The 14,264-nt window shown below is 44.8% G+C and overlaps 1 protein-coding gene across 2 annotated transcripts in view; it reads left to right on the top strand.

The window, feature by feature from the left end:
• snta1 (syntrophin, alpha 1) overlaps nucleotides 1–14,010 on the top strand; it is a 38,812-nt gene extending 24,802 nt beyond the window's left edge. The window contains exons 3-8 of one of the 2 annotated variants that reach the window (XM_010902633.3): nucleotides 7,728–7,911; nucleotides 9,121–9,310; nucleotides 9,559–9,689; nucleotides 10,473–10,669; nucleotides 11,749–11,936; nucleotides 12,365–14,010. In XM_010902633.3, the coding sequence (XP_010900935.2) occupies nucleotides 7,728–7,911; nucleotides 9,121–9,310; nucleotides 9,559–9,689; nucleotides 10,473–10,669; nucleotides 11,749–11,936; nucleotides 12,365–12,454 (980 nt within the window). In that variant the 3' untranslated portion in view covers nucleotides 12,455–14,010. Of the gene's footprint in view, nucleotides 1–7,727; nucleotides 7,912–9,120; nucleotides 9,311–9,558; nucleotides 9,690–10,472; nucleotides 10,670–11,748; nucleotides 11,937–12,361 lie in introns of both variants that reach the window. The other variant, XM_010902632.3, reaches the window with a different exon arrangement.
• Nucleotides 14,011–14,264: the final 254 nt, after the last annotated feature.

Raw genomic sequence — 14,264 nt, 5'->3', positions numbered from 1 at the left:
GATGTAATAAACAGGGTGGTCGGACCCCTGAATGCTGATTGGCTGAGAGTGGTTCAACCGTCTCACCGAGTGTGTACGGCTGTGTTGGTCACCCCTGACAACGGCCCTTACAGCCCCTCATTGCTAAGACACCTTAACGCTGTTGCCCCTACGACCTCCTGGAAACCCGAAGGACAGTGTGTGGTGTAGAGATTTGTGTGTTGTTTTCTGACAGGGACATTTTGCGTGGGGGGGGGGGTAAAGGGACATTCCAGTAACGGGCGTGACTTACGGGGGGGCGAGCAGCAGGCTCCAAAAGTCAAAAGGGGGGGGGGGGGGGGGTCAGAGACATTCCAGACGCTCCCACGGAAACTGGAAAGAAGGGCTCAGCCAGAGGACATTTTTTTTCCTTGGGTGCTGAGGAGTTTTGTTTGCCAAGTCAGGCTGTGAGAATAATGACTGCTGCCGCCACCACCACAACCGCCGCCGCCACCACAACAACCGCCACAATCGCCCACCACCGCCACAATCGCCCACCACCACTACAATCGCCAACCACCACTACAACCACCACAATCGCCGCCACCACTACAACCACCACTACAACCACCACCACTACAACCGCCGCCGCCACCACCACTACAACCGCCGCCGCCACCACCACTACAACCGCCGCCGCCACCACCACTACAACCGCCGCCGCCGCCACCACCACTACAACCACCACCACAACGGCCACCACAACCGCTGCCGCCACCACCACAAACGCCACCGCCACGTTGACCCTGTACGTTGGCCACCGCTGGACACGCACAAAGAAGTGCCCGTGGTGTCGTCTATGGTCGTACCGTCTCCCCCGATAATAGCGACATGGGGGTGGTGCGTTAACTAGGGTTCTGTTTTTTTGTGTGACATTTTTAGTGGCCACTGCTGGGATGTTTTTTCGGGCAGGGGCGGGGGGGCTTTAGAAAAATGCCCAAAGTTAAGTGAATAGTGTCGAACAGAATTGTGATGGAAATGTATAGAAAAGCTTAGCCGGGGATAATGCCACTGAAGCAAATAATCTTCACACTCACACATATAAAACTACTTCCCCTGCCTGACAGATAAGCTAAAGTAACAACGGTTACGTTTCAGCTAATTTTAGCCCCACATTGACTGTGCCCCCGACACTGCTATGTCAAACACCATCATTTGGATTCTATTAAATGTAATTTGCCTGTGGTTGAATGGTGCTTAGTCGTATTTTCCAACCACGGGCCAAGCTATTTAGCGGTGGCCTGAACCCTTTCCCTCCCATTGCTATTTCCTGTTGGGTTTAAATTCTATCTTTCCGATTAGTGATCTAGGGAAATCGAAAAAATACCCCATATTAATAATTTGGAAAGTAGCAATGAGTCATGTCCGCTTCACATTTTTGAATAATGAGAGAGCTGCATCCAAACATAGAATAAGTTGGCCTATGTACCTACATGCTGTACCAAGCTGATTCGCCCAGCACCCACAATGCAACATCTGCGGACACAAGTGTTATACTATTTAAGCTACCTGAAGGCAACTCCTGGAAATAAAATCGCTCTCTGTGTCATGTTGGGAACCAAATCAGACTGTTTCTAACAGCACAGGCCAGTTTTCTAGTTTTCAAAGCTTACATACTTATACGGTAATAAGGCTGACCATGAGGAAATTGAATGGAGTGTGCCTATAGCTAAGCCCCTAAGCATGACGTTAGCTTCCCCACTGTGCACACAGGTACACACACACACATAAAATGGGTTGGCACACAAACCAATGCACAGCAGCTCATTGCCATGCAACATTACGGCAGCAACTTCAAAGCTGATGGTGCCTGGTTCTGTGGGTTTGCAGGCAGACTGTAGGGAATGTAGCTACCCTCTTCGAGGCCACATCAGAACCTACTGTGACTTGATGCTTTACAGTGAACCTTACATACTGTACTCCCAACATTACAATGATTTACAATTAGACTAACCCTACATACTGTACTCTAACACTACGATATGTCACAGGTAGACTAACCCTACATACTGTACTCTTAACACGATGATATGTCACAGGTAGACTAACCCTGCATACTGTACTCTAACACTACGATATGTCACAGGTAGACTAACCCTACATACTGTACTCTAACACTACGATATGTCACAGGTAGACTAACCCTACATACTGTACTCTAACACGACGATATGTCACAGGTAGACTAACCCTACATACTGTACTCTAACACTACGATACTTCCAGGGCTCGCAACTAATTTTTTCCTCCCTGTCCCAGCACTGTCACAAAGTGCAATTTCAGCCGTCTCAAACTGAACTTGACCCGTCCCAAAATTAGAATACTTTTTTTTACATTTTTAAATACAGTACAAACATTGGTTTAGGTCAGTGGTTCCCAACTACGGTCCTCAAGTACCCCCAACAGTACACATTTTCATTGTAGCCCCAGCCAAGCACAGCTGATTCAACTTGTTAACTAATTATCAGGCTCTCATTGAGTTGAATTGGGTGTGCTTGACCAGGGCTACAATAGAAATGTGTACTGTTGGGAGTACCGGAGTTGGGAACCACTGGTTTAGGTCATTTGCAACACTTTTTGAGTCATTTGTTTATTCCTGACGCAGACCGTTGACATTACATAAACCAAATGCGTTTAGTTATTTTTAAATTTATTAACTGAACTCTTTAACTTTAACGACATAGCATTCCATGGAGATGCTGTTGAGATATTCTATTCCACCATTAGCTGCCTGGTTAAATGACAACACCACAATATAACCTACTAAAAAGCACGTGTTCCTCACACTTCCCCAGACATTTTCTCTGCTTCAACCATGTATTCATCCTATAGTAACTAACAATAACGTCAACCAGCAAAGAATGTACTTACCTGATCATAGCTCTAACGTGGCTACCATACACTTGGGTGGCTAGTAAACAGATTTGTGTAGCTAACAAGCGAAGTTTGTCCACGTTTTTGCGAGCTATGCTCAGTCTAAGGCTGGTCATTTTAGATCAGGATAATTTGTCGTATGCCATTTTAAAAACAACAATGTTGCATACTTGTATTACAGTGTGCATTCGTTTCAGGCCAGGTACATCATACAACCATGTTCTCTTAACAATTCAAATGCCACAGCAATTCCCGGAACACGCAACCTCAGTCTGCAGACAAAATTTGCATTCTAATATGCCTATATGCCCAACATTATAATGAGTTTCTTTTTTATAATGACTCTGCATTTACATAACCTAAATAATTTCAGAACGATGCCTAGTCAGGCATCTTTGTTTGAAACCTGGACATTTTACACAGCCTATCTTAGCTTGCTTTTAATAACCCGTAGTCAAAATCAGACCACAAGACTTGGCTTCATGAGTTACCATTCAAACTTGCATTTCTTTCCTATTTGGTTTACAAAACATGTAATGGACTGTCCAAAGGCAGTAAGGCACAATACTATAGTTGCATTTTCCCTCTTTAAATGTGTGTTCTCCTTTAGCTTGTCTATACATCTGCCATGTTACCAACACCGCTGGCATCAAGAGCACATCGTGGAATGGGATTCTCCCGACATCAACCATTGAACACATCGCAGCGCTTGTAATGGGATTTAGTTATTCATAGTTGATGAACCTTTAATCTAAATATGAGGATTTAATCGGCCTTGTGTTTAAATATGTTAGTATGAAACCACTGGTGAAGGCATTTGGTTTTTTTCTGGCCTATCGTCCTGCAATCGTCCCAAAATCTGTGTTGAACCATCAAAACATATTTTCATCATCCCTGGGACGATGGCGTTAATTCTGAGCCCTGGATACTTCACAGGTAGACTAACCCTGCATACTGTACTATAACACTGCGATACTTAACAGGTGGACTAACCCTACATACTGTACTATAACACTGCGATACTTAACAGGTGGACTAACCCTACATACTGTACTCTACACTATGATAATTCACAGGTAGACTAACCCTACATACTGTACTATAGCACTACGATATGTCACAGGTAGACTAACCCTGCATACTGTACTATAACACTGCGATACTTCACAGGTAGACTAACCCTGCATACTGTACTATAACACTGCGATACTTAACAGGTGGACTAACCCTACATACTGTACTCTACACTATGATAATTCACAGGTAGACTAACGCTACATACTGTACTATAGCACTACGATATGTCACAGGTAGACTAACCCTGCATACTGTACTATAACACTGCGATACTTCACAGGTAGACTAACCCTGCATACTGTACTATAACACTGCGATACTTAACAGGTGGACTAACCCTACATACTGTACTCTACACTATGATAATTCACAGGTAGACTAACGCTACATACTGTACTATAACACTACGATACTTCACAGGTAGACCCTACATACTGTACTATAACACTGCGATACTTCACAGGTAGACCCTACATACTGTACTATAACACTGCGATACTTCACAGGTAGACCCTACATACTGTACTATAACACTGCGATACTTCACAGGTAGACTAAGCCATAGGCAGTCAGTTTGATGCACGGTAGAAGTGTTCAAGGGTCATTGAGGCGTGAAGTGTCCCGGGCTCTCCGGCGTTTGAATGCATATGTACATCTGCATATGTGTGGGTCAGAGTCTGGTCTGCAATAGCATGCTCCAGGCAACCATGTTGGTGGACTGCTGGAAGTGTGATTTTTTTTTTGTTGTTGTTGCCAATAGCATGTGTGAGACAAGGGGGGAAGGAGGCGTGAGCAGGAGCGTGAGAGAGGGAGAGGAGAGAGGGAGAGTGGGGTGGTGAGGAGGAGGAGACAGGGAACAGGAATGAGTGAAAGTGGTTTTGGGGGAAAACTAAAATGAATGTTCCAGCGGCTTCAGCCACTCCCACTTCCACGTTCAAATCAATAAATGTAGCCTGGCTATCAGACACTTCATAACCTCCTGCTTAAGGAGGTGTGACCACATTAGAGACGCATTTCCCACAGATCACAAAAGAACGCAAATACTTTTCAAATATCAAACGTAATAGTCATAGTGAAAACTGTATGGAAATGTACTAAAGACAGAATTTTGCAGAAGTATTTGACTTTTCACTGTTATTCATATCCAGTTTTTTTTCACTTGCTTTGGCAATGTACACAAACGTTTCCCGGGCCAATAAAGCCATTGAACTGAAACTGACAGAGAGAGAGATGAAGATGCTGTACAGACAGTGTACAGCTGATGGGCTTGGAGAGCGTCTGACTGACTAGGGCATCTATATTGGTGGCAGAGGAAGCCCCAGTTTTCCCCTGAGAGGACCACTTCACACCTCCCCAGTGAAACCTGAGTGGTCCGTCCTCCACTCTATATATAGATGAGATTCAACTGGCTCCTCGTACTCCAGCCTAGTGGCCGACAGATTCACCAGCCATCTGGATTACAATGTTGTGTGTGTCTGTGTGTCTGTGTGTCTGTGTGTCTGTGTGTCTGTGTGTCTGTGTGTCTGTGTGTCTGTGTGTGTGTGTCTGTGTGTCTGTGTGTCTGTGTGTCTGTGTGTGTGTGTCTGTGTGTGTGTGTGTGTCTGTGTCTGTGTGTCTGTGTGTGTGTGTCTGTGTGTGTGTGTGTGTGTGTGTCTGTGTGTGTGTGTCTGTGTCTGTGTGTGTGTGTGTGTGTGTGTGTGTGTGTGTCTGTTGAGTGATGTGCTAGCTGGGTGTGGGGGGAGGCTGTGAGTGACGTGAAAAGAGGCGTGTACAGCCACAGCCAATCGGTTTGTTAGGCGAATTCGGTAGGTGGGATTCAGTCAAACCCACCATACACCAGAATGTTGACCTGTGTGGTTCAGTTGGCAGGGCAGGGTTTCACTTGGCAAGCTGACGGTTTGATTCTTCGTTCAGGGGTTAAGGAGTGTCTTCGTTAACAATAATCCTTCCCTTTGCCGCACTTTCTAAATCGGAAAAGGGAAAACGTGCTTTATAAGTGGCTCACTCTGGTTGTATGTTAACATTTAAAAAAAGATATAGACTACGCTATCGTTCCAAGGCTTGGGGGTCGCTTAATTGTTTTTGAAAGAAAAGCTAGTTTTTAAAATAACATTGAATTGATCAGAAATACAGTGTAGACATTGTTAATGTTGTAAATGGCTATGATGTCTGGAATAGGCTGATTTTCGATGGAAGCTTCATTAAACAGTACCTGCAAATTACCAGTCAGGAAGTCAACAGTGAAGAGGCGATCCTGAGATGCCTTCTAGGCAGAGTAGCAAAGAAAAAGCCATATCTCAGACTGGCCAATAAAAAGAACAAACTAAGATGGGCAAAGAACACAGACACTGGACAGAGGAACACAGACACCGGACAGAGGAACACAGACACCGGACAGAGGAACACAGACACCGGACAGAGGAACACAGACACCGGACAGAGGAACACAGACACCGGACAGAGGAACACAGACACCGGACAGAGGAACACAGACACCGGACAGAGGAACACAGACACCGGACAGAGGAACACAGACACCGGACAGAGGAACACAGACACCGGACAGAGGAACACAGACACCGGACAGAGGAACACAGACACCGGACAGAGGAACACAGACACCGGACAGAGGAACACAGACACCGGACAGAGGAACACAGACACCGGACAGAGGAACACAGACACCGGACAGAGGAACACAGACACCGGACAGAGGAACACAGACACCGGACAGAGGAACACAGACACCGGATAGAGGAAGAACTCTGCCTGGAAGGCATCATCCCGGAGTCGCCACTTCACTGTTGATGTTGAGACTGGTGTTTTGTGGGTACTATTTAATGAAGCTGCCAGTTGAGGACCTGTGAGGCATTTGTTTCTCAAACTGGACACTAATGTATTTGTCCTCTTACTCAGTTGTGCACCGGGGCCTCCCACTCCTCTTTCTATTCTGGTTAGAGACAGTTTGCGCTGTTCTGTACAGGGAGTAGTACACGTTGTACAGGTTCTTCAGGTTCTTTGGCAATTTCTCGCATGGTTTAGCCTTCATTTCTCAGAACAAGATTAGACTGATGAGTTTCAGAAGAAAGTTATTTGTTTCTGTCCATGTCGAGCCTGTAATCGAAACCCACAAACACTGATGCTAAAGATACTGAACTTGTCTAAAGGTCAGCTTTATTGTTTCTTTAATCAGTACAAAAATTTTTAGCAGCGCTAACGTAATCGCAAAAGGATTTTCTAATGATCAATTAGCCTTTTAATATGATGCTTGGATTAACAACCTCAACGTGCCATTGGAACACAGGACTGACGGTTGCTGATAAAGGGCCTCTGTAGACTCCACTGAATATGTGCTGTTTCCAGCTACAATAATCATTTACAGCATAAACAATGTCTGCACAGTATTTCTGATCAATTCGATGGTATTTTAATGGACAAAAAAAACAGCTTTCTTTTCAAAAACAAGGACACTTCAAAGTGACTCCAAAGGTAATGTATATAAGCAGAGAATGAACAACCCTTTCAGTAAAAGAAAAATCCTCCACTGATTTTAGTCCAGGACTGTGCTTCCTTAAATCTGGATCTGGGAGACCCAGTACTTAGTACAAAAATGTGTACCGGTAGTATAAAACGTCCATAATGTTGCTCTTACATGCCTTGAAATTCACCAGGTCTGATTTAATATTTACCAGTGTGTGTATATAGACATCTTCCTTCTCCCTGTCAACACACACCCCTTCCTCTCTTTGTCCTCCTAGTGAAATACATCAAGGAGATGTCAGCCTTTTTTAAGAACACCTCCCCTGGTGCGCCCCTCCCCTGGGACTCCCCCCCTGCAACGCCACAGAAGGCCACAGACACGCCCTTGAAGGAGGCCAGGACCGTCCCTCTGAAAATGTGCCAGGTGACCAGGAAACAGTGCCCCCCAGACACTGAAAACAGGTACTGCAGGTGGAACCGAGGCGAATGAGCAGCTGAGTTTCTTGATCAGGGAAACAAAGATAAACCCGTATACTAGCTTTTATTCTGAAGTCCAAAGAGGCACTAGGTGTTCCTAGGGTTCTTCACCCCTTTCGAGCTTACACACCTGGGTAAAACTACAATAATTTCCACTTTATAAACCGCGACTTATACACAGATTTTGAACATTTGAACTATTCCGACCACAGTGGTTATTACGTGGGTGTGGCTTATACAGTTGTGCTCAAATGTTTCCATACACTTGCAGAGTTGGTAATATATGTACCGTTTCTAAAGAAAACTTGTTTTGCCTGCTCACTCAAGTTTTCTTATTTCTTATGGGATTCACATAAAACTGTAGGTCATAACAGAATGGCACAATCATTAAACTAAACATGGCAATAAAGAAAGAAATGAACTGACCCTTCTTCAAAAGTCTGCATACCCTTAGTTCTTAATACTGTGTATTGCCCCCTTTAGCATCAATGACAGTGTGCAGTCTTTTGTAGTAGTTGTCTATGAGGCCCAGAATTTTTGCAGGTGGTATAGCTACCCATTTTACTTGGCAAAATGCCTCCAGGTCATGCAAAGTCTTTGGTCGTCTTGCATGAACTCCACATTTGAGATATCCCCAGAGTGGCTCGATGATATTAAGGTCAGGAGACTGTGATGGCCACTCCAGAACCTTCACCTTTTTCTGCTGTAACTATTGTAGGGTCAACTTGGCTTTGTGCTTAGGGTCATTGTCCCTGCTCACTCATGTTTTCTTTACAAACAGCACATACAGCTCCAAAAGAAATGAAGAGACCACTGCACCTTTTTCTTTCCTTTCCAAAAAAAGTTGAAAAGGAAAGTTTTGAGTGAGGAACAGAAGCGTTCAATTTGCAGTGGTCTCTTAATTTTAACCCTTCTGTTAAAACTCTAGGCATAGTAAGTGGACAAGTATTGCCTTGGTCAGGGATGTGACTAAAAACCGTTGTTGCTTGGTCTTTAGGGTTTCAGGCCAGGTATCTGTAAAAGCGCTTTGTGACAACTGCTAATGTAAAAAGGGCATTCTAAAATAAATCTGACTGATTGGTTGCTAGCTGTGAATAAGAGCTTCTGGTAAAATTACGGAGTTCTTATCTTGCTCCTCCCCATAAATACCTCCTTCTGTCTCTGCCTACCTGTTCCTCCCTTCACTCTACACAGGTACTTTGAGGTGATCTCGTCCAGCAGGAAGAGCTCCGTGTTCCTGAGGGCCAAGGACCCAGCCATGGCCCAGTCCTGGTACAACGCCATCCAGGCCGGGGCGGCTGCCCTGGGGCCTCGCGTCAGGGAGGAGCTGAGGGCCATGCAGGCGGGCCTGGAGGTCAAACACATGGGGTGGATCACTGAACAGGTACAAAGAGTCAAAGGTCACATTTTTGTTTGCTATTTGGTATCAAGCATTAAGCAATTTCCGATTCCATTAGCAATCATTGAAATTGTTGCATGCTGCATGTGTGTATTTGTGCAGTGTACTTGAAGTACTTTAGCCTGCCTGGAGTGATAAAATGGCCAGTCTTGGCACTGTTGACACTTCTCTGTGTATATTGCAGCTCAATCAAGCAAGTCTTCGTGTGTGTGTGTCTCCTTCTCTTCCCGAAGGCAGCTCGTGGTCCGGAGAGACCGGTTCTGGCCATGTTGACTGAGAGAGACCTGTTCTTGTACGCTTCTCTGCCGGAGAGTAAAGACAGCCTCAACAGCCCAGCCAAGAGCTACCCACTCATCACAACCAGGTACACACACCTGTATGGACCTGACCCATGCCAGTCAAATAGCCAAGTCACCTGGTGATCACAATCAGGTCAGATTGACCCTAACACTTACTAATGGTGACGCTGAAATGTATCAGACTTAATGTGATCATGAAGTCAAAGAGTCGTTGTTTGTGTCATAACTGCTAGGACTGATCCAGTCAAGTATTTTGATTGTCTGCATTGTATTCAACGTCAAGCCACGCTTGCCAAGCAATAAGTCATAGTTCAGCACAGAACTAAGCACAGAATTAGGTAATACATGTGGAATTATAGTCGTGGCGTCCTAGATTGTCTTCCGTAAATGGTCAGTTGAAAATGTTCTGGCATGATCACCGATTCATGTGGAAATGATGACGATAATGATGGAAAACGGTGAGGAAAACCAGAAGGTTATGAGTCATTGTTCCTCCACCCTCAAGTTTTTCCCTCCTCTCTCTTTAACTCTTCTTTTTCTTGATTCTCTCTATTCATCCTCCCTGCCTCACTCTCCGCCTCTCACTCCTCTCTCACTCCCTCACTCTCCCCTTCTCTCTCTTTCCCGTCTCACCCCCCCCCACCCCCCGCGTCTCCTGTTCCCACCCCCCCGTCATTCCTTGACACTCTCCCCTTCTCTCACATCCGTCCATCCCTCTCCCCTGTTTCTCTCCCTCCCATCTCAATCGTGCCCGTGTTCCCCCCTCTCCACTCCCCCTTTTCCTCCACCTTCCTCTCTCTTTGTCCTTCACCTCCTTCCCCCCACCTCCCATCACGACCCTCCTCCAGACTGGTGCACTCTGGGCCGGGGAAGAGCTCTCCACTGCTGGACTCTGAGCTGTCCTTCGGGCTGCGCACGGGTTCCAAACTGGGCGTGGAAACCCATGTGTTCCGGGTGGACTCGGCCAAGGAGCTTTCAGCCTGGACCCACATGCTTGTGGATGGCTGTCACAACGCCGCCGAGCTCATCCAGGAGGTCACCACGGGTATGGATGAGGGACGGATGATGGGGGAGTTAACACTTTGGGGCGGGGGCTGGACAGGGTTTGAATCCTAACCATGGCGCGTGGGGATACGGGGTCCAAAAGGGTCAATGGGCCAGCACAGTCATGTGATGACCTGGAGATCCGGAAAGTCATCATAGTAGCACGCTAAACATGCGTCACGGTTTAGGTTATTCATATGCCTCCGTCTGCACTCTGTAGTTTGTTATTGTTGTTTGGTGTATCTCATTGAACACTGCAACACTGAACACATCATGCTTTGCTGCCAGACTTTTACAGTCACTTTTACAGTCACTTTGTGAAATCCACGTTTGGGCCATTTATTTATATGTATTCAGCATGGGTTGAATTTCAGGATATTCAAGGTTTTAATTCAATTCAACACAAATGACAAATATCTTATTAATATGTGTGTGGACTTGATTCATTCATAGTATCTACATTTTCTTACGGAAATGAAATCCTCTCTGATGCAAAGTTATAAACCAGGTAACAATTAATTAAATCAACCAACAAGTTACACCGAACTGGCAAAACATTTGGGATGTTACTGCGTAATCAGGGTCATATTTCAGATAAGTATTTTATGATGTGTTATTTCTAAATCTGTGCTAAGTGTTTGCCTCCCAAAGACCCTCCATGTGGCTGTCTCTGTTTTAAGTACGGTTCTAGTGCCCTCTGCTGGTGCGGTGAAGTAACACATTGACACGCTAAAAAGCCACTCATTTCGTTACAGTCACATCGAAGCGGTACTTCCAAAATAAAGGGCAACTGTCTGCGTTTCACGTTGGCTGTATGATTAATGTCTGTACGTCTCATAAGATTGTTTTTCCTTTTGTCCTGGGATGAGACCGATCCGTCAGTCAAACATTTTGTGAGGCCAGTGCTGCAGAAGCTGGAAAAACTCAAGGTGGTTTTCTGGACACAGATTAAGACCTCGCGGAATTACACAAAAGCGGGATTGACGTGGTGGGCTGGTGATGCTTGTGGTGTGAAGCACATAGGGGCCGAGGAGTCATGCTCTCGCCTTTCCTGCTCTTTCCCCCGTTCGTGTCTGGCAGCATGTAGCTGGAACGGGAAGGAGTGCAACCTGGGAGTTCACATCGACGAGGGCTTCAGCCTGTTCACAGAGGAGCCGGGCATACGGAAGACGGTGCTCCTCCAGCAGCCGTTTGAGCGCCTGCGCATGTCCTCCGACGATGGCGTGCGCATGATCTTCTTGGACTTTGGCGGGCCTGAGGCAGAGATTGTGAGTCGGAGTGTTTTGTTTGGTTTTGCTTATGAGATTTTTTCTCTCTCTGTTTTTCTAATTTGTTTGCGCACTCTCTCTCACTCTGTTTCACTCTCCTACCTCCGGTACTGTTGGTTTTCGTTTCATTTGTTTGCGCTCTCTCTCACTCTGTTTCACTCTCCCAACTGCAGTGCTGTTGGTTTCCGTTTCTTTTCATCATGATCAGCCCTCCCAACCAGTTTCAAAACACAGTAGTACACAGAGTCTAGATTTGCCGTTCTAACAACTGAACGACATTACAGTGAACAGTGATAATGACCTTTGCTCAATTCTCTTCTATCTCACCCCCCCCACCCCCCCGCCCCTCACTTCCTCTCGCTCCCTTCTCCCCTCTCATTGTGCCCCGCCCCCATCCTTCTGTCGCCCCCTCCTGTCTCCTACAGCAGTTGGACCTCCACTCCTGCCCTAAGACCATGGTGTTCATAATCCACTCCTTCCTGTCCGCTAAAGTGAAGCGGCTAGGTCTGTTAGCATGATTACAACTGGACCTGCAGCCCCTCCGCCCACCCTGAGGAAACACCAAACCGCCCAGGCGGATCTACACAGCCGTGACTCGTCACATTAAGAAGGCGGGAAGTCACTGTGGAGGATATGAAGTTATGTCTATGTTTTTATCCGACACCAAACTCCCAAACACTGGTCAAAATCCAAATGGAAAGCTAGAGGATTGATGATATACTGTACCTGCAATAATGATATTCTCAAAGGTCATAGGGTATTCCCACACGTCGCAATGAGGCCGTGGTTCAGAGGTCATAAGGGTGAATTATCAGTTGTAAAGGTGAACAACAGACATGTCAACTAACAGCCTAACATATACCTTTGCCAGCAAACACTGTTGCCAGGTCTGTGTTTGATTGTGTCTTGGGTCATAGCAAGGTAATGTCAGTTGTCATAAGTGATTTGTTATATCCTATTAAGAAAGGTTGTAACAGGCGCCGTTGATTTTTAAATTTTCATGAGAAATGTGCTACACGATTTTCAGCTGTTACCTGTGTTGTTCAGTGATTGAACTATTCAGAAACAGACCAGTTTTTATTGACAATACTTTCTGTCTGCCATAAGAGCTGTTTTCCAAGCGCTGATTCAGAGACATTTTTAGTGCAGCAAAGAGCCTTTTGGCCTTCCCTGTGTTTCTTTAGTCCATAAATCTTTCCAATAGCGTATATCGACATGATCATATCAACAACATCTCATAATGCCCAAGTTAATTTAACACGTAAACCCAGAGATGTAGCTATAAACCACAAACTGATTATTGCTACTATTCAGTGGTAATTTCACTTAACAATTCCCCCGCCCTCCAGCTAACTTCAGTTAATATTACTATGCATTTTTGTTTTTTATGTATTCATTACAAAGTTGCATGCTGTATCATTTCTATCAATGGAGTGCAAATCAAGACCCTTTTTGATTTTGGAAGTTGATTCTAGGTAGTTGTTTGAAGAACGATTGATGAAATGGTTTCTACAGCGGTGTAGCTAGCCTTCTAAATAACTAGGTGTACGTAAATATATACATATATGTACAGTATATATTTTGCTCTGGGCATAACATTATTTAATACATTGACAGTGTTACACATGGAAAGAGCAATAGGTTATAATAGTAGTGTGTCCTACTGGTGCTGAGTTAAGTCCTTAAAGCTTGTTGAATTCACGTAATTTTCTTGACGACTAAAGCCAAAATCACTGATGCATTTGAAAGACATAAGCTTGTTTGGGATTAATGAATCTTGATGATTTAAAACAGTAGTAGTACTTTTGTTAAGTGTGTGTATTTTGATGAATCATCGTGAACCAACTGAAAATTAACAAAAAATGTAGTCTATAGTTTACATGACAGTGTGTTAAATTGACCCATTTCTTTTGTGACAATGGAATATCCACTACTCGAGGCCTTCTCTCTACAACGCTAAACAAACTTATATTAATATATATTTAAAAACAATCTTGTTTGCTTTCCAGAAAAACAAAATGTATTGTATATTCTTATTTAAACAAAAGGTGTGCCTTGCAGGGTTGTTTGTATATAAAAGTGTAATAAACTTCGATTGTTAACTTTTACTGTGCCGGTTGTTGGGTTTCACCACTTCCACTGAGAAGCTGCGTCATCCCAACTGTAAGGGTGGTAACTGCAGGTACTGTTATTTTGTGTAGCCAACCAAACCCACGGAAACATAAAACATTTTGAATTTAAAACATCAAAACCAAGAGGCATTTTTGCTGTGTGGGATAATCCCTAAAAATAACTCGCGAAACTTTGACGTGGCATCAAACAAAGTAA

The sequence above is a fragment of the Esox lucius genome, chromosome 17 (genome assembly GCF_011004845.1).
Source record: "Esox lucius isolate fEsoLuc1 chromosome 17, fEsoLuc1.pri, whole genome shotgun sequence".
NCBI classification, from domain to species: Eukaryota; Metazoa; Chordata; class Actinopteri; order Esociformes; family Esocidae; genus Esox; species Esox lucius.
This window is presented reverse-complemented; position numbering and strand designations above follow the sequence as displayed.